This window comes from Ornithorhynchus anatinus, chromosome 13, assembly GCF_004115215.2.
Source record: "Ornithorhynchus anatinus isolate Pmale09 chromosome 13, mOrnAna1.pri.v4, whole genome shotgun sequence".
NCBI classification, from domain to species: domain Eukaryota; kingdom Metazoa; phylum Chordata; class Mammalia; order Monotremata; family Ornithorhynchidae; genus Ornithorhynchus; species Ornithorhynchus anatinus.
Window position 1 is genome coordinate 150,364 of NC_041740.1, and position 18,306 is coordinate 168,669.

General features: G+C 53.2%; 1 protein-coding gene across 2 annotated transcripts in view; it reads right to left on the minus strand.

The window, feature by feature from the left end:
• The window catches only part of LOC100087403 (sodium channel protein type 5 subunit alpha-like), a 64,096-nt gene that overhangs the window by 30,656 nt on the left and 15,134 nt on the right, over window positions 1-18,306 (minus strand). For both annotated transcript variants that reach the window (XM_029077768.1, XM_029077767.1), the window contains exons 5-13: window positions 16,811-16,900; window positions 16,118-16,246; window positions 13,213-13,304; window positions 9,863-10,093; window positions 9,319-9,382; window positions 6,477-6,618; window positions 5,270-5,467; window positions 3,211-3,390; window positions 2,164-2,529 (exon numbers count right to left, since the gene is read on the minus strand). In XM_029077768.1, the coding sequence (XP_028933601.1) occupies window positions 2,164-2,529; window positions 3,211-3,390; window positions 5,270-5,467; window positions 6,477-6,618; window positions 9,319-9,382; window positions 9,863-10,093; window positions 13,213-13,304; window positions 16,118-16,246; window positions 16,811-16,900 (1,492 nt within the window). The remainder of the gene's footprint in view (window positions 1-2,163; window positions 2,530-3,210; window positions 3,391-5,269; window positions 5,468-6,476; window positions 6,619-9,318; window positions 9,383-9,862; window positions 10,094-13,212; window positions 13,305-16,117; window positions 16,247-16,810; window positions 16,901-18,306) is intronic.

Here is an 18,306-nt window from a genome sequence, read left to right on the forward strand (position 1 = left end):
TAGCACCATCCTCTGCACACAGTAAGCACTCAAATACCATTGACTGATTCTGGGTTTACTAAGCACTTGGGTATCTGTCCTTCACTCTAGCACTTAGGTATATATTTTTATACTCTATTATTTCTTCCTATCTGCAATTTACTCACTCATTCATTCAGTTGTATTTATTACACTTACACTTACTGTGTGCAGAGCACTGTACTAAGCACTTGGGAAAGTACAATACAACAATAAACAGTGACATTATCTGCCCACAATGAGTTCACAGTCTGGGGTGGGGAGATAGTAGTCAATATAAATAAATATTTCATTTTAATATATTTTCTCCCCTGCTAAAGCGTAAACTCTTTGTGGATAAGGATCATGCCTACTAACTCTATAGCAATTAATACAGTGCTTTGCACTCAGTAAGTGCTCAGTAATTACTGACAGATTCAATGACTTGTGAAGAGAATGAATGACAGAATTGTAAACCCTCCGAGGGCAGGGATTATCTTTCACATATGGTGTACTCTCCCAAGCACTTAGTACACCCAGTATGATCTTAAGAAATACCACTGATTGATAGCCAACAGCTGATCTGAAACATGGGAGCCCAAACCAAAGAGAACCTTGGTTATTCTGTAAAGATATATTCTAGAGTGAGAACTGGGAGGCACCTGGGACAGACAGACCAGCAAGGCACACTGTGATCCAGGAAAGAGCAACCTCTTGGGGAGCAGAAGCTTCAAGAGAATCATGGGATATGGATACAAAAGGGAAAACAGCACAAGGCACTCCAGACCACCGTTAGCGAGACTAGGCATTGAGGTTAAGGTGTCATACAGCTGATGCATGAATGGGGAATACTGGAAGAAGCAGCAGAATGGGATGGGGCAGGCAGTTTCTGGCAGTAGCACAGAAAGCAGATACCAGAAGGCACACGACAATAAATAGAACACAAAAGGACAATGGGATCAGGGCAGTTATGAGCACAATGGAGAAAGGACAATAGAGCTATGACAAGAATAGAAAATCCCATCACCATCAGGAAAACTATTACTAACGGCAATACTGAAGGGGCAGGAAACCTTCCCCCACTTTCATCCCTGGACAATCAGCCCAAGAGAGTAATTACTAATTGACCCGACCATAATGCTTCTGCAAGGATTGCACAAACTCCCCACCAGGGGATACCCAACACTCCTCGGGAACTCCCCAAACCACCCAGACCGATGTCAGAGGCGAGGAAGTCCACCTTCAGGGTGGAACTGGGGAGGGCCAAGGAGTCTCTAGACTGTAAGCTCATTGCAGGCAGGGACTGTGTCTGTTTATTATTGTATTGTACTCTCCCAAGCACTTAGTACAGTGCTTTGCACCAAGTAAGTGCTCAATAAATACAATTGAATGAATGACTGTTGGAGTAAAAAGGGGATCAGGTCTTTGTCTGTGGGCTGGAGTCCATTGGTCCCTGTACCAGTGTAAAAGTGATCCAATAAACTCTGCTGTTGTAGACTTCTTGGTCTTCCATCTTGTTCCTAGACTGGTAAGTAAGTGATAGTAAGGTTCTTTCCCTTTTTTTGGTGGGTGGGTTTCCTCTTCTAGGAACCCTTGTACACTGTTGGTGGAAGGTGGTTGTCGGCAACAACCACAAACAGAACAGCAAAATGGATTCTGTGTGGGCAGGCATATGCCCTTGGGACTGTGGGGCCCATACCGGCCTTTCCAGCCTCACATGCAGCAATTTCACCAACAGTGGCATCTTCATGAATGAAGGATGGTCGTTCAGGCACACGTGCACACACACACAATCTCACATTCTTTTACTTACTGAATATTTGCAATTTGTCCCTGCTTCTCTCCCCCATTAGACTGTAAAGTCTTCAAGGGCAGGGATTGTGTCTTCTACTTCTAGGTGCCAAGGATAGTGCTCTACTCAAAGCAAACTGGGTCAAAGTTGCAAGGGACCTGGGGAGGTCATCAGGTCCAGCATCCAGCCTCAGGGCCTGCCCTATGCTTAATGATCACCTCACCCACCCTTAACTTTCCAGGCTCAGGCAAAGCCATCCTGGGGGGTTGGGAAGTTCTTCCTTGCATCCATCCATCTGAGCCCCTTCCCTCCTGGTCTGAACTCAGAGAACATGGAGAGTCCCAATCGCACCCCCTCATTTCTGCGTGTCTCACCGTCTCCTCCATCCGCAGCATCTCCACGGGGCCTGGGAGGAGCCCGGGCGGGGCCGTAGGGTCTGGGACAAGAACGTCACTGCTGCTGGCCACCAGGGACACAACGCCATTGCAATCCACACTGCTGTGGTGTTTGCTGCGGCCCGGGCTGCTCATGGTGGCGGAGAGGGAACTGGGGGAGACGGGGCTGGGGGCACCTGGGCGGCAGAGGGGCCAGGGCACTGGTAGGGACCCTTGGTGGCCGTCGCCTGGGGTGCTGGTCTCATCGTCAGCAAAGTCGGTCTCCGAGTCGCCGCCTCTTCTCCGGGACGGGAAGATGCTCCCGCGGCTGCCCTGCCTCTTTCCTGAGGCCCGCTGGGGGACAGGCTGAAGGCCAAGGAGAGAGAGAAGGGGCACCATTGAGGATTTCTTTTCATGACCTAGTGGGTGCTGGCCATCCACCTGTCCATCAGCCTCCCAACTCTGGGGGCTGGAACCTGTGAGTGTCTGCCCAAATGTCAGCTTAGTGTTGGGGGGGGCGGGCAGGTGTGTGTGTGTGTGTGTGGGTGTGGGTGTCCTTTTTCCCCATAAGACTGGCAGCCCCTCCAGGGTAGGGACCTTGTCTCCTCCCACCTCTCTCTCTCCCCAGTGACCATGACTGTGTGTGTGAACGGGGCTGGAGGTTGGGGGGATGCACAGGCCCAACATGCTCCTGACAAAGGATATGTAGATTCTGATGGTTAACCCTGAGGACACATGAACGTCCCAGGCTAAGACAGGAATTGAGTGTAAGCCTGGGTAGCCACAGTGAGCACATGCAAGATGAGCTGGAGGGGCCAGCAGCAACCGAAATGAGCAGAGGCGCAGCTTCCACTGTCCGAGAGCTAGGGCTGCTTCTCAGACAGCAGGTCAGTACATGGAGTTCACAGCTCACTGGGGCATGATTTTGGGACCTGGGATGGTATTCCACTTCGGGAGGGACTGGGATGGGGCGAGGAGTGGGAGGCAGCATACACTGTTCTTCCTGGCTCAAAGCTGGAGTCCCCAGGGCTCAGGTAGGGGGCTTACCATCGAGCGCTGGCTGTCTTCCGAGTCAGATCGGAGGAATTTGCAGTCTCCGCTGGGTCTCCCGGGGCCCAGGGACCACTCGTCCCTCCTCTGTTCTGGGGCCTGAGGTGCCGTGCCAGGCAATGGGGCCATTTCCAGTGAGCTGCGAGATCCGGTGTCCAGCTCTCGAGTGGCCAGAGCCTGGTGGGAGAGCCCAGCAGGCGGGCAAGTGGAGATGGGTGTCACAGTTCATTCATTCATTCATTCAATAGTATTTACTGAGCGCTTACTATGTGCAGACCACTGTACTAAGCACTTGGAATGAACAAGTCGGCAACAGATAGAGACAGTCCCTGCCGTTTGGCGGGCTTACAGTCTAATCGGGGGAGACGGACAGACAAGAACGATGGCAATAAATAGAGTCGAGGGGAAGAACATCTAGTAAAAACAATGGCAACTAAATAGAATCGAGGCTATGTACATTTCATTAACAAAATAAATAGGGTAATGAAAATATATACAGTTGAGCGGACGAGTACAGTGCTGAGGGGATGGGAAGGGAGAGGGGGAGGAGCAGAGGGAAATGGGGGGAAAAGAGAGTTAAGCTGCGGAGAGTTGAAGGGGGGGTGGTAGAGGGAGTAGAGGGAGAAGAGGAGCTCAGTCTGGGAAAGCCTCTTGGAGGAGGTGAGTTTTAAGTAGGGTTTTGAAGAGGGGAAGAGAATCAGTTTGGCGGAGGTGAGGAGGGAGGGCGTTCCGGGACCGCGGGAGGACGTGGCCCAGGGGTCGACGGCGGGATAGGCGAGACCGAGGGACGGCGAGGAGGTGGGCGGCAGAGGAGCGGAGCGTGTGGGGTGGGCGGTAGAAAGAGAGAAGGGAGGAGAGGTAGGAAGGGGCAAGGTGATGTAGAGCCTTGAAGCCTAGAGTGAGGAGTTTTTGTTTGGAGCGGAGGTTGATAGGCAACCACTGGAGTTGTTAAAGAAGGGGAGTGACATGCCCAGATCGTTTCTGCAGGAAGATGAGCCGGGCAGCGGAGTGAAGAATAGACCGGAGCGGGATGAGAGAGGAGGAAGGGAGGTCAGAGAGAAGGCTGACACAGTAGTCTAGCCGGGATATAACGAGAGCCCATAGCAGTAAGGTAGCCGTTTGGGTGGAGAGGAAAGGGCGGATTGGCGATATTGTAAAGCTGAAACCGGCAGGTCTCGGTAACGGATAGGATGTGTGGGGTGAACGAGAGAGACGAGTCAAGGATGACACCGAGATTGCGGGCCCAAGAGACGGGAAGGATGGTCATGCCATCCACGGTGATAGGGAAGTCTGGGAGAGAACCGGGTTTGGGAGGGAAGATGAGGAGCTCAGTCTTGCTCATGTTGAGTTTTAGGTGGCGGGCTGACATCCAGGTGGAGACATCCCGGAGGCACGAGGAGATGCGAGCCTGAAGGGAGGGGGAGAGAACGGGGCGGAGATGTAGATCTGCATGTCATTTGCGTAGAGATGGTAGTCAAAGCCATGAGAGCGAATGAGTTCACCAAGGGAGTGAGTGTAAATGGAGAACAGAAGAGGGCCAAGAACTGACCCTTGCGGAACTCCACCAGTTAAAGGATGGGAGGGGGAGGAGGCGCCAGCGAAGGAGACCGAGTATGACCGGCCAGAGAGGTAAGAGGAGAACCAGAAGAGGACGGAGTCCGTGAAGCCAAGGTGAAATAAGTTATGGAGGAGGAGGGGATGGTCGACAGTGAGGAACGGTGGCTGGGTGGAGTGGAGATGATTACAATATTAAACTGGCAAAGTGCCACCACATAACTTCGGTCCCGAAGGAATGTCCCAGCCTGCCCATGGCCCGTTCATCTCACGGCTCTCTCCTATAAGGGCACCAGGACACTGGGAGGAAGCCTGTGCTGGCTCTTCTCCTGGACACTGCCCACTTATGACTAAGAGTGGGCCAAACAATACCCCTGACTTTCTTTGCTGTACCTAAATCTCCAAACAGTATCCCAACACAAGCCATCCAACACTCTTGCCTCTCCCCTCTCCATTCTTTTTTCCCAGTGACTCTGTATGGACAATCTGATGGGGTCCAGACCTCGTGCTCCTTCTTCAGCACCTCCAGAGCCTCCTGGAACTTTCTCTCCTTCTCCTCAGTCTCTGCGATGGTGGCCTGGTTCTGCTCCTCGTACGCCATGGCCACCACGGCCAGGATCAGGTTCACCAGGTAGAAGGAGCCCAAGAAGATGACCAGCATGAAGAAGATCATGTAGATTTTTCCAGCAGATCGGAGAGTCTGTAGAGACCCCAGAAGAACAGATGAGACAGACACATATCCCAGATCCACATGAGGAACGAGACTTGGCATAGCTGGGGGGGTAGATTCATGAAGCTCAAATAAGATCATTAGCTCCCAAGCAATGGCCCCCAGGATCAGTCCCATGGCCTGTCCAGCCCAGCTTTCTGAATCTATGAGGGATCCTGGAATGCTGGAAGAGACTATGTGCTGAAAGACCTCCTAAACACCCACCATCATGGTTAGGGACCATCCCCAACTGTTTGTTCAGTGACCCAGCACAGACCAACCAACACCCTTGACTCAGCTCTCATAGTCCCTGACTCCATCTCTAGGAACTCAAAAGACCCAACCAAACTGGTGCCAGATTGTCTGCTCAGTTCTCTGACTCACTTCTCATCTATTTGGATCATTGGCTTCCAATCCCTGAGAAGCTGGGACCTAGACTATGGTCCCTTTCTCCAGCAGCAACTGGTCAGGGGAAGGACCACCCCACTGCCACCACACTAAGAGCAGCAAAGTGGGCTAATGGATACAACGTGGGCTTGAGAGTAAAAAGGATCTGGGTTCTAGTTCCGGCTCTGCCATGTGTCTGTGGTGTGACCTAGGACAAGTCACCTAACTTCTCTGGGTCTCAGTTACCTCATCTGCAAAATGGGGGTTAAGACTATAGGCTCCATGTGGGACATGGACTACTTCCAACCTGAGTAGCTTGTATCTACCACAGCCCTTCGTACAGTGCCTGGGGCTGAGTAAGCACTTAACAAATGCTATTAAACAAAAAATATTGCCCCAAGATTCTCAGTTCCTTCCAGGCTGTAAGGCCTGGGAGCCCGTGTAGACACTCCCAGGACCTGAAATCCCTACATCTCCTGTGCAGTGTCCTGACTCTGAGCCCCCCTCCTTCCCATCCCCTAGTTCACCTCCAGGCTTCCCCTAGGGACCTGTGACTCGAGTGGTGGGAGCCCATGGCCCTCTAATTGACATGGATGGGGGCTGGTGGTCGCACCTGCTGGTAGAGTCGCTCCCAGTAATCCTGAGTCATCAGGCGGAAGAGGGCGAGGAAGGCCCAGCCGAAGGAGTCAAAGCTCGTGTATCCATGGTCAGGGTTCTGGCCGGCCTTCAGGCATCGGTATCCCTCGGGGCACGTCCTAGAGGAAATGCCCAACAGCAGCTGGAGAGCACAGCTCGCCCACCAGCCCTTCTGCTTCCCTGAGGAGATGGCTGTCAGGTCTCCAACCTTGAGACCTCTCTCTGGATGGAGACACAGCACCAGCGGGTGCCCAGGATACAGCACTGGTGTCCTCAGTGGGCAAACCCAGGACACCACCTGCCCAGAGTGGACACGTCTAGGACACGCTGAGCCCTCAGCAGGCATCCAGAATGATAAAGCTAAATTCAATCTGATTCTGGTCCCCTGCCCTCTAGCCTGGGAAGCAAAGAACATTTGGGGGGTGGGGGAAAAGGATCCACAGACTGAAGTATGGATGGACCCCAAAGCCCACCAACAGCCTGGACCTCAGTGATCCACCCAGCTAAACGATCTGATCTCTGTTCAGGATGGGTGAGGCCTGCTACCCTCAAAGACTGGCCAAGAGGAGGGAGTACTGAGAGGGAAACGCTGAGCCACTGAAGCTTGGGGGAGGGGCCCCTGGCTCCTGCTTCTGGGCCCCTGGTGCCTGACCAAGCGGAACTGGCACACAGGGCTGGGGGAAGGGGGTCGTGTTGGATGGCAGAGAGGAAGGGGGCTGGCTCTCTCGGCAACATCTGCCCACATCTGCCCAGGCTTAGGGTACGGATTACCGCCGTGTCGCCCAGCAACACCCGGATCAGGGATTAGGGCCCCACCCCCCACGGCAGCCCCGCCCAGCGATCTCTGGTACCCTGGTGTACAGGAACATGGTCAGGGTGCCAAGGAAATCTGAAGGGCTCCCTCAGCCTTACGGGAATTCTGGGCCGGAGGAGAGTGGGGGACCAGGCAGGAAGTGTCCATAGAGCCTCTATCCCCGCCCAGTACATCTGCCCCTTTCCTTTTTGGCTCCAATATCAGGGGACCCCTGCTCATCCAGCCCCCACATCCTCACAGTTTTGCGGGGAGGAGTACCTGCTCCTCCAACAGTCGCCCAGGAGCCCTGGAGGTCAGAGCAGGGATTCGGAGACCCACATTTCCATGGTGACGGTTGCTAGGATGCAGTTGCCCCTGGCGACTCTCCCATCTCCCACTCGGCTCCCAGGCCGGCCCCGCCCAACGCAGACAATGCGCCAGTGGCAAGAACCCACCTGGGATGCAACAACTGGACCGTTGGGGCCTCGGGTATCAGGGCAGAGAGGGATGTGGGGCCAGGGGAGCCCCAGAACCAGAGACAAACCTCAGCCCCTGCCTGGGGCATAATCCCTGCCTATGGCCAGGAGCACGTTGGGGAGGCAAGCTAGAGATACCATCCCTCCATTGCCCACTGGGCACCAGACAAATTCAGGCAGTCAAATCTGTCCTTTGCCCCCACCTGGCCAGGGAATCTAGGGCTTCGGCCAGCCATGGAGACATGGGCAATTATTCGGATGCTTCAGCCAATCTCTTCTAGTGAGGACAAAGAGACACTTGGATCTGGATTATCCACAATTAAAAAGAGCATCATACATTTAGTAACGCCCCCTCCCCCCCACCGCCTTAGGTCAGTCCAGGAGCCTGTCTAGCCCAGGTTTATATCTCCAACGGGGCACCAGAATGCTGAGGTGATAACCCTGTGCTAAGAATGGACCATCCAACCCCCATCTCTCCCCTCTCCATCCCTGATGCTCCCCCAATGACCAGCACAGACCACCACACACTCCAATAACTAGCAGAGACCACCACACACTCCTGACTGACCTCACTCCATCCCTGATTTCCCAAAATGACCCAGCTTAGACCTCTTTCCCTTCTGGTGCTTCTCTGGTAGGGCAGGGTGAGGGTCTTTGCTGCATGCCCCTACTAGTCCTTGGCTCCCAGTCCTCCCCCTAAGCCCCGGCTGACAGAGTTTGAGATGGCAATGATGAAGATGAGATTGATCACTGGTAACCTCCTTCTGGGCAGGGATTGAATTTACCGACTGTATTGTATTCTCCCAAGCACTTAGCACAGTACTCCACACAGTAAGTGCTCAAAAAATACCACTGACTGATCGATTGGAGGGGAGGAGCCACCCAAGTCCTGGTGACATAGAGGCAGGAGGCCTGGCTGGAGAATGAGACTGCCCACTTGAGGGCTGATGTTAGGGCAGGCAAGTCCAGGGCTGCACCAGTTTAACAGATTCCATCCCATCCCAAGATCTAATCATCACGGGACACGGGGCTTCTGTGGGGGTTCCAGAGCCCCGGGGTGAGGGGGCATCCTCAGGCCTGTGTTGACAATACTGACAGCCAGTAGGGACTATGGAGCTGCATCTCCCTGGGCTCAGTGCATGGAGACGGTTGGTGGATTGTCAAGAGAAGCAGTGTGGTGTACTGGATAGAGCATGGGTCTGGAAGTCAGAAGGACGTGGTTTCTAATCCCAGTTATGCCACATGTCTTCTAAGTGACCTTGGGCAAGTCACTTAACTTTCTAGGCTGCAGTTATCTCATCCGTAAATCGGAGATTAAGAGTGTGATCCCCACGCGGGACAGGGACTGTATCTAACCTGATTAACTTGTATCTACCCCAGGGCTTAGTACAGTGCTTGGCAGACAGTAAGCACTTAATAAGTACCATAATAATAACTATTATTATTACTAAGACCGTGGGTGCTGGGCGATCGTGGGTACTGGGGAAGGGGAAGGGAGCAAGTGGAAGGGGGAGGGAAAGGAAGGAGGGGGAGAAGGAGAGAGCACTTACCCTGCATCTGAGCTGTTTCCGCACAGCAGCACATCGGACGAGTCATTCTTGAGCAAGTAATTGTCTGGAGGGTAAGAGCAGAAAATGGGTCCTATCGATCAGGACAAGGGATAGGGAGCAAGAGATCCAACCAGGAGAATAGACAGATGAAGCTCTGGAGGATTTTCTCGGGAGCAGGCTGCCAGCCCTTCCCCACTCCTACTCCCACTGAAGGCTGGGCTAGACGGAAATGCTAGGTTACAATAAAAGAGACTACAGTTGGACATTATGAAGAATTTCCCGATTGGAGGGGCTATACTCTGGGGCAGGCAGGGGAGAGATGGTATGGGATATTTGCCCCTGAGGAGCTGTAAGGAAGGAGCAGATCCCATGAGGCCTAGATGAGGCAGTCTTTTACTAGCTTGGAGACAGGGTGCTGTACTGAATGACATCCCAAGGTCTGGAGGGTGGGGTCGGATGCAGTGAGGTGGGTGGGTGGCTAATTGGATGCAGTGTGGTGGATGGGACCTTGAGAAAGGGGGCGAGGCGGGGCACGTGGGCTGACCTGGGTCATCCAGAAAGTCCTCCAGGGACTCCCAGGTCCTACCGCCCGCAGCCACGGACCCGTTGGTGCCGTCCAGGGGGACGAAGTCCCGCACGCACTTGTGCCGCAGGTTCCCCATGAAGAGCTGCAGGCCAACCAACGCGAAGACGCTCAGGCAGAAAACCGTCAGCACCATCACGTCCGCGAGCTTCTTCACAGACTGAATCAGCGCCCCCACGATGGTCTTCAGCCCTGGGGAGACAGCTGAGTATGGGCCACGGCCACCAAGCATGCGGGGAGCTCCCCACCAGCAGGCAGCGTGGCTGCCACAGCCCCAGGGCAAGGAGGGGGAAGAGCCGGGAGGCTGGGGGACTCAAGTCCCACAACCACCCCCACCCTCCAAATCCAGGCATGGGAAATTTGAAACCAAACATCCCCAATGGGGAAGTTGACCCTCCAGCCCCTCTGGGGGACCTTTCTCAGCTTCAGAGGTAAGCAGGGCGATTAAGGGTGTTATACCCCCAGATCTTCCAGGGCATGTGACCCCCACCGGTAGAAAGGGCTTTGACGACGGCCGCTGTCCTATGTGTAGGTCTCCCTTTGTAAATGCTGCACTGCTTGGTCAGGAAAGATCTTGAGATGGGGCCACTGGTTAAACAGGCTCTTTTGGCCGGGTCCTGGGGCTTCACCTACCCCTGGCCCTACCAGAACCTCCTCCCACAAGAAGGAGGAAATGGGAAATGGGAAGTACCAGTACCCCTCAACCACAAAAACAATCGCCACCTGCTCCACGAGAAGTATTCAGCATGGCCAGTGCCACCCAAGCACATCGTCCGTTCCAGATGTTGGCAAACCGTGTGGACAGGGGAGGGGGATGCCGAGTCAGACATGCTGTCCAAAGCTCAGAAACAGGAGTTTTCTTGTCCCAGTAGAGTGACGGAAAGACAGAAAGTCCATCCGTCCATCCATCCATGTATTAATCTGTCCTCTTTGAACCTCACTGCTCTCTCCGGTTGTCACCTCGCCTCTCTGCTCTCAGTCATGTCCAGCCTCCTCCAATGGGCCGCACACATCTGCTGCCTATACTTGACTCTTCACGATCTGATTTCTTTGCCCATTGACTCAACTGAGATGGCTCTCACCAGATCTGTCAGACTCTACTCCCTTGTCTTAGAAGCATTTAGTCTCCCTCATTAGTCTCCCTCATGTGGTTCTCTTCTGGTTTTCTTCTGACCTTTCTGACTGCACCTTGTCAGTCTCATTCACCGGCATTTTCTGACTCTCATCCTCATCTTTAGGGTCCCGTAAAGTTGTTTTCTGGGCCCTTTCTCACTCTACACTCCCTCCCTCAGGGAACTCTTCCATTCTCATGACTTCAAATACCACCTCTATGTGGACAACTCCCAAAGCACTAGACCCCACCACTCATCTCATCTACAATCCTTTACCTTTTCTTGCTTCAAACTCAGCACGTCCAAAGCTGAATTTCTCACCTTCCCTTCTATTCCCATTCCCCAATTCTGACATTAATAAATAATAACACAATTATAACATAATAATAACAGTAATGATATGAAAACAACCATCCTCTCGGAAGCCCAAAGCTTTGGTGTCATCCTCTTGCTAAAACCTGTCAGTATTTTCTCAACAACATTTCCAGAATCTGCCCCTTCCTTTCCATCCAAAAAACCAACATGTTGGTCTCTTGATTAGATTAATGCTTTGGTCTCCTTGCTGGTTTCCCTGCCTCCAACCTTTCCCCTCTCCAGTCCGTACTCCAATCTGCTGCCCAGATCATTTTTATAAAACACAGCCTCCCCACTCCTTGAAACCTTCAATGATTACCCACCCACCTCAGTCAATGGTATTTTTGAGTGCTTACTGTGTGCAGAGCCCTGTACTAAGTGCTTGAGAGAGTACGATGTAACAGAATTGGAAGGCATGTTCCTGCCCTCAAGGAGCTCACAGTTCAGGAGAGATGGACATTAAAATAAATTACATATATCAATTAATCAATGGATATGGACATAAGTGGGGTGGGGTGGGGTGACTATCAAGTGCTTAAAGGGGACAGATGCAAGTGCAAAAAGGCCACAAGAAAGGGAGAACTTAGTTGGGGAAGGCCTCAAGCAGAAACCTCTCTCAATCAGGTCCTGCATCAATTCCTTCATTTTATGTCTGCCTCCTCTGTTAGATTTTAGGTTCCCTGAGGGTCCAGGTCTTCTACTTCTATTGAACTCTACTAAACACTTAGTGTAGGTTTCTGTTGAATAAATACTATTGATTAATCAGTCTCTGAGTGACCTAGTAGAAAGAGCACAGATCTGTCCGGGATTCAGTCCTTCACTGTCTGCTGTGTGACCTCGAGCGAGTCACCTAACATCTCTGGGCCTCAGTTTCCTCTCCTTGAAAGTGAGGAGGATGATCTCTTCTTTTTCCTGCCTCTGGGATATATTGGGACTTAAATGATACGATGGAGGCTGGGGTGCCTCTGCAGGGCAGGGAAAAGGCACAAACCTCCAGCAGCCAGCGTGGCAAAGGGGAAGCAGCCTGGGCTGGATGGGGAGCCAGTCGGCTTGGATAGGACTGGGCTGAGATTTGATTTGCCAGTCTGCCCCTGTCTCTGAGCTGGAAGCAGTCCAGATAGGTGAATTGCCAACATCTGTCCGGGAGATTGACTACGAGTCACTAGGATGCTACCATGCAGTGTTCTGAGCCTTCTCCCTCTCCATGCAGGTTAGCAACATTAACCAAGGCTGCAGTGGGGCTGAGCTGGGGCTGGGGATGAGGCTGGGGCCAGGCCTAAGCTGGGGCCAGAAAAGGACCAATCATTTCTCCTTTTGGTCCCGGCCCCCTATACACATACTCACACACACATACACATTCTCTCTTTCTCTCTTCCTCTCTGTCTCTCCTTCTCTCATGGGACCTGCAAAGACATCTTTCAGCCTGGGGCAGCACCTCGGTGAGTCTGCCCACCTCTAACTTGCCCTCCCCACATTGGTTGGTGTGCTGATCAGGTGGATGCCTGGCTAGTCAACAGATTCAACCGTGGTCTTTGATCTAGAAGGGAAGCCTTTTGGGGTTGGGAGGGGCAGGCCCTGACCAATTCTTCTTTTCCACTGCAGGACGGGTGGGAGGCTGGAAACACTATGGGTCATGTTCTCCTGGGTCTGCAGACATCAAAGATGCCACTGACCTAACTGTGGGGAACCAGGGACAAGATGAGGAGCAATAGCCCCTCCTCCCACCTCCATCCAATCGTGGCATAGCCCCCAGCTCAGCACCCCCGAGCACGGAGAGGGTACCCCAGCTCTGCCCCGGGCTGGCCCTTGGCTGGCCGCAGGCTCGGTGTTTAACCTGATGTTCACCTGAAATGACCGAGATTGTTTTCAGGGCTCGGAGGACGCGGAAGGTGCGCAAAGCTGAGACATTGCCCAGATCCACAAACTCAGTGATGTACCTGTAATGGGGGGGGGGGGGAGGGGCACACACAGGGCAGGGGCAGGACACAGCCAAGACCAACGACGGACGGATGGGGAAGGGTCGGGGGACAGAGAAAGGGTCATTGGAAGCAGCCAACCAGGGGAGTCCTCCCACCCCAGGACTTCCTTCCCAAGGGTCTGAAAGCCAAGTGATCAGTGGGCCGGGCAAAGAGCAGTTGGAGAGGTGACCAGGCCTCAAACCTCAGGCACAAATTTACAGGGTCAAACGGCACTTGGAGGGTCCTGGTGCTGGAAGCTCTCCCTGCCCCACCACCACTTGTCAACCCAGACAGTTCTGAGGACCGAGTCTCACCACTCCAGCCTGGCCGTGGGAAAAGCCACAAGGCAGGGAGGGTTGGAGAGTTCAGCAGGGGCCAGCAGGGACAGAGACTCATTCCTTGAAGAACCAGAATTACAACCCAAAGGGCAGGAGTTGGCTAGGAGAGTACTTTACACCCAGCAGGTGCCCGGCCCAGCACCCAGCACAGCACCCAGAACTCAGCAGGCACCAGGCACAGCACCTTGTCAGACAACCCTGCTAATGCTCATACTGGCAGGGGAGAATATTGATTGTGAGCTTTACTCTCCCACTCCCCTGTCCAACCTCCACTAGGACCCTGCATCCCTGAGAAGAGAGCATATTTTTACTCTCTTAGCCATCCATGAAGGGAAGCATCCAGTCTGCCCTTGCTCTACCCACACCCCCAGCTCGGACACAGACACAGGGAGATGTTTGAAATGTGTTCAACAGCCCCAGAACTGGGAGGGTCCAGTGTGCCTAGAGAGGCATCCTGGACCTGTCAGAGGTTCTGGACATTCAGTTGTCCAAGTTTTCAAGTGAAAAACCCCTTCTTCACCTGTTGTTGTTTCCTCCCTTAAGCATTACCCTGCCCTGCACCCTACTCCCCACACCCTTCACCCTAACTACTGCCATGTGCTCCACACCCCATGTCCCACACAGCACCCACTGGCAGTTGAGAGGCTGATTGGTTGGTTGATTGGCTGAAAAGCAGCATGGTCTGGTGGAAAGAGCCTGGCTTGGGAGTCAGGAGACCTGAATTCTAGTCCCGGGTCTGCCACATAATAATAATAATAATAATAATAATTATGGTATTTGTAAAGCATTTACTATGTGCAGAGCACTGTTCTAAGTGCTGGGGTAGACACAGGGTAATCAGATTGTCCCACGTGGGGCTCACATTTTTTTTTAATCCCCATTTTTACAGATGGGGTAACTGAGGCACAGATAAATTAAGTGACTTGCCCAAGGTCACACAGCCGACAAGTGGCAGAGCCGGGATTAGAACCCACGACCTCTGACTCCCAAGCCCGGGATCTTTCCACTAAGCCACCCTGCATGGCTGCTGTATGACCTATGACAAGTCACTTAACTTCTGTGGGCCTCAGTTTCCTCATCTGTAAAATGGGAATTCAAAACTTGTTCTCCCTCCCTCTTAGACTTTGAACTCCATGTGGGACAGAGACTGTGTCCCACTTGATTATTTTGAATCTGCCCCAGGGCTTAGTAGAGTGCTTGGCACATAAACACTTAACAAATAACATAACTGTTATTATTAGATGGTGTGAGTGGGGGCCAGAGGGTAGAGTTCTGTTATGATGGACTATGATCCCAGCTCAAGTCCCACAATTCTTCTGGTGTCTGGCAGCTGCCAGATGCGGCCAATGTTGGGAGGACCCAAAGTTGAGGTGATAGGAAACCAGGCACCAGGCACAGCACCCTGTCAGACAACCCTGCTAATGTTCATACTGGCAGGGGAGAATATTGATTGTGAGCTTTACTCTCCCACTCCCCTGTCCAACCTCCACTAGGCCCCTGCATCCCTGAGAAGAGAGCATATTTTTACCCTTTTAGCCATCCATGAAGGGAAGGATACAGTCTGCCCTTGTTTGCCCACACCCCCAGCTCTGACACAGACACAGGGGGATGTGTCCTTACTTGCCCTCTATTCCTCTTCTCCCTCCTCCTCTCGCCTGCCTCTCCTCCTTTCCCACCTTTCCCTCTTCTGCCCCCTCTCCTAAACATCCCCAATTCTGATCCTCCTCCCCCTTGCCTGAAAATCTAGAGGCCTTCCCCTCAATGTCAAAAGTCACCACCTAGGACCTTTCCCGATATTTTCCAGGATTTCTCTGGGATGAGGCTGTTCCCAACCCTCCTTTATTTGGGCCAAAGAGGGGACAGGACACCCAGAAAACAGAAATATGTGAATAATAAAAAACCTCACTTTAGTTCACAGTTCTCCTCCCCCTGCCCTCTCCTTCAACCTACACCCTAAACTGCTCATGAGTCCCCACTAGCAGAGGAGGGAGTGGGGGATGGGGTCTCATGAAGGGTCTAGATCACAGAAGAGATCTCCTGATCCCCACTGATCAGCCCCCTCTGGATTTTATCATTCTGCTCCTTATCTCCTGACTGGATAAACAGCTGGGCTTGAGGAGAGAGGAAGGGAGGGAGGAATGGAGGGAGGAAGGGAGTGAACCTGGGAATTGGGATTTCCACTGAGAGCTGGGCTCTGCCTGCTTGCAGCAGGCAAACTGAGTCTTAGGCCAGCATAAGGTGACTTCTGGCCAGGCCAGATGGGGCAAGAAGAGGCAAGTGGCCTGAACACTGACACTGATCCAATGTCTGCATCAGCTTAGGCCCGCGTGTCTGGAAACAACACAGGAGCACACCTGGCAGAGGCATAGATGGTGGGGGAGCTAATGGGTGTCGTATGTCCGAGACAGCCCGCCCCCCGGCTGTCCTGGGGCCACCGGTCAAGGGCTCACTCACGCCATGATGATGACGCTGAAGTCCAACCAATTCCATGGGTCTCGCAGGAACGTAAACTCGTTCACGCAGAAGCCCCGAGCCAGGATTTTCACCAGCGACTCAAACGTATAGATGGCCGTAAATGTGTACCTGCAGAAAGAGTGTCCAACACAGTCCATGGAGATGGGCGGTGGGGGGGGGGGGGCAACGCACACAGCTTAGGACTGAATTTTTACCACAGGGGGCTAGTGAAAACGGGGAGCTCTTCCAAGGAGTTCACCCAGTAGAGGCCAACCAGGGATAAGTCAATTGAAATTCCACCCAAGGCCACCTCCCCGCAACTCCAGTCTTCCCAAGTTGAAACTGAGGGATCAGAATGGTCTGGGATCTCGCCTCAAGGTCTCCTGCCTTTGGCAGTGTAGACGCTACCCTAATGGGTCCACCCAGGGCGCTGAGAAGAAGCCCCCCACTCCCACCGCCGGGTCCCCGACCATGGGCAGACTGTCAAACTGAGCTCACCTGGGACCCTAAATCCAGCACAAGAGATTTCTATTAGGACTAAACAGGGATGTTTTGGCCAGGGTGGCATAGACAGGCATACAGGTGGGTGGGCGGGCAGTGGCACTCACTCCACAGGCACGGATACTTACTCCACAAAATGGGGATACTCACTCCGCAGATGGGGATACTCACTCCACAGATGGGGATACTCACTCCACATATTTGGCCCAGGGGGGCGGGTCAGATAGCGCCATGAAGCCGCAGTTGGTCAGGATGGTGAACATAATGGACAAGCTGAACAGCGTTGACTGCAGTCCCGTCAAGGAAGCAAAGGGAATCCCGGAACCTCCAGCCACTCATCCCCTCCAACATACCCCGCCCCAGCCTCTGACCCCTGCCTCAAGTCCTTCCTCTTGAAGCCCCCCATCCTCCAGTCTGTCCCCTGCCAACCTCTAGAGGCCCCCTCATTCTTTGAGTTCTTCCCCACCCCAAGTCCCCCACTGCTCTAGGTAAGATCGGGGTAAGCAGGGGGCATGTCTACCAACTATATTCTATTGTACTTTTCCTAGCACTTACTACAATGCTCTGCACACAATAAGCTCTCAATAAATACAGTTGATTGATTGATTGATTGACTGATTGAAGGACCAGTAGGAGTCCAGTAGAGAGACAGCAAGTGCAGGCATGGTCTTAAAGTGAAAAGGGTTGAGGGTCCCAAAGCGATCTGATGGTCTGGTCTGGGTGAGACTTGATGCTCTTGATTGTGTGTGTAGGCATGCAGAGCCCCTGGGAGCTAATCTGTGGATGGGGCTCCCAGATCCCCGCTGACAGGCTCTCCCACCCAATGGTTCGGTTTAGTGGAAACTTTCCCAGCTTGGAAGTCAGGGGTCGGGGGCCCCTCTGCCAAAAGGAGGGAGAGGGATTCACAGATGCCTCAGCCCAGCTCCGCCCCAACAGGAGGTTGGCCAGGGTAGGGGATGGGGAGGTACTGGCCCAACACTGTCCAGAAGAATTGCAGGTGCCCTTGTCATCAGGAAACCCAAAGAGGGAAGCGTGGGAGATCGGGGACCTCAGAATGACTGAACTGTGGCCCTCCTGTGGCTGCAGGGGAGCCCCTGGGGTGGGGTGGGAGGTTGGCGAAGAGTACCCTGTTGGGAACGTCATGGATTCTAATCCCAGCTTCCCCACTTGTCTGTTGTGTGACCTTGGGCAAATCACTTCACTTTTCTGTGCTTCAGTTCCCTCATCTATCAAATGGGGAATGATTGAGACTGTGAGCCCCACATGGGACAAGGACTGTGTCCAACCCAATTTGTTAGAATCCACCCTAGCGCCTAGTACAGTGGCTGACACATAGTAAGCACTTACCAAATACCACAGTTATTATTATTATTACAGCCCTGGCCACCTCAGGCCGCCTCTCTCCTTATTTACCGTCCAGGGTCGCGAGCACCTCCCGGGACCCAAGACAACTCCTGCACCTCCTCTCAGCCCTCCCGGACCAGGCAGCCCTGAGAAAGGGGAAGGGGCGATGTCATTAAATGGATGGGAAAATGGATGCCCACTTCCCAGAGCACCGTGGATTAGTGGAAAGAGTCTGGGCTTGGGAGTCAGAGGACTTGGGTTCTAATCCCCGATCTGCCACTTGTCTGCTGTGTGCCCTTGGGCAAGGTGCCTAACTTTTCTGTGCCTCAACTCATCTGTAAAAT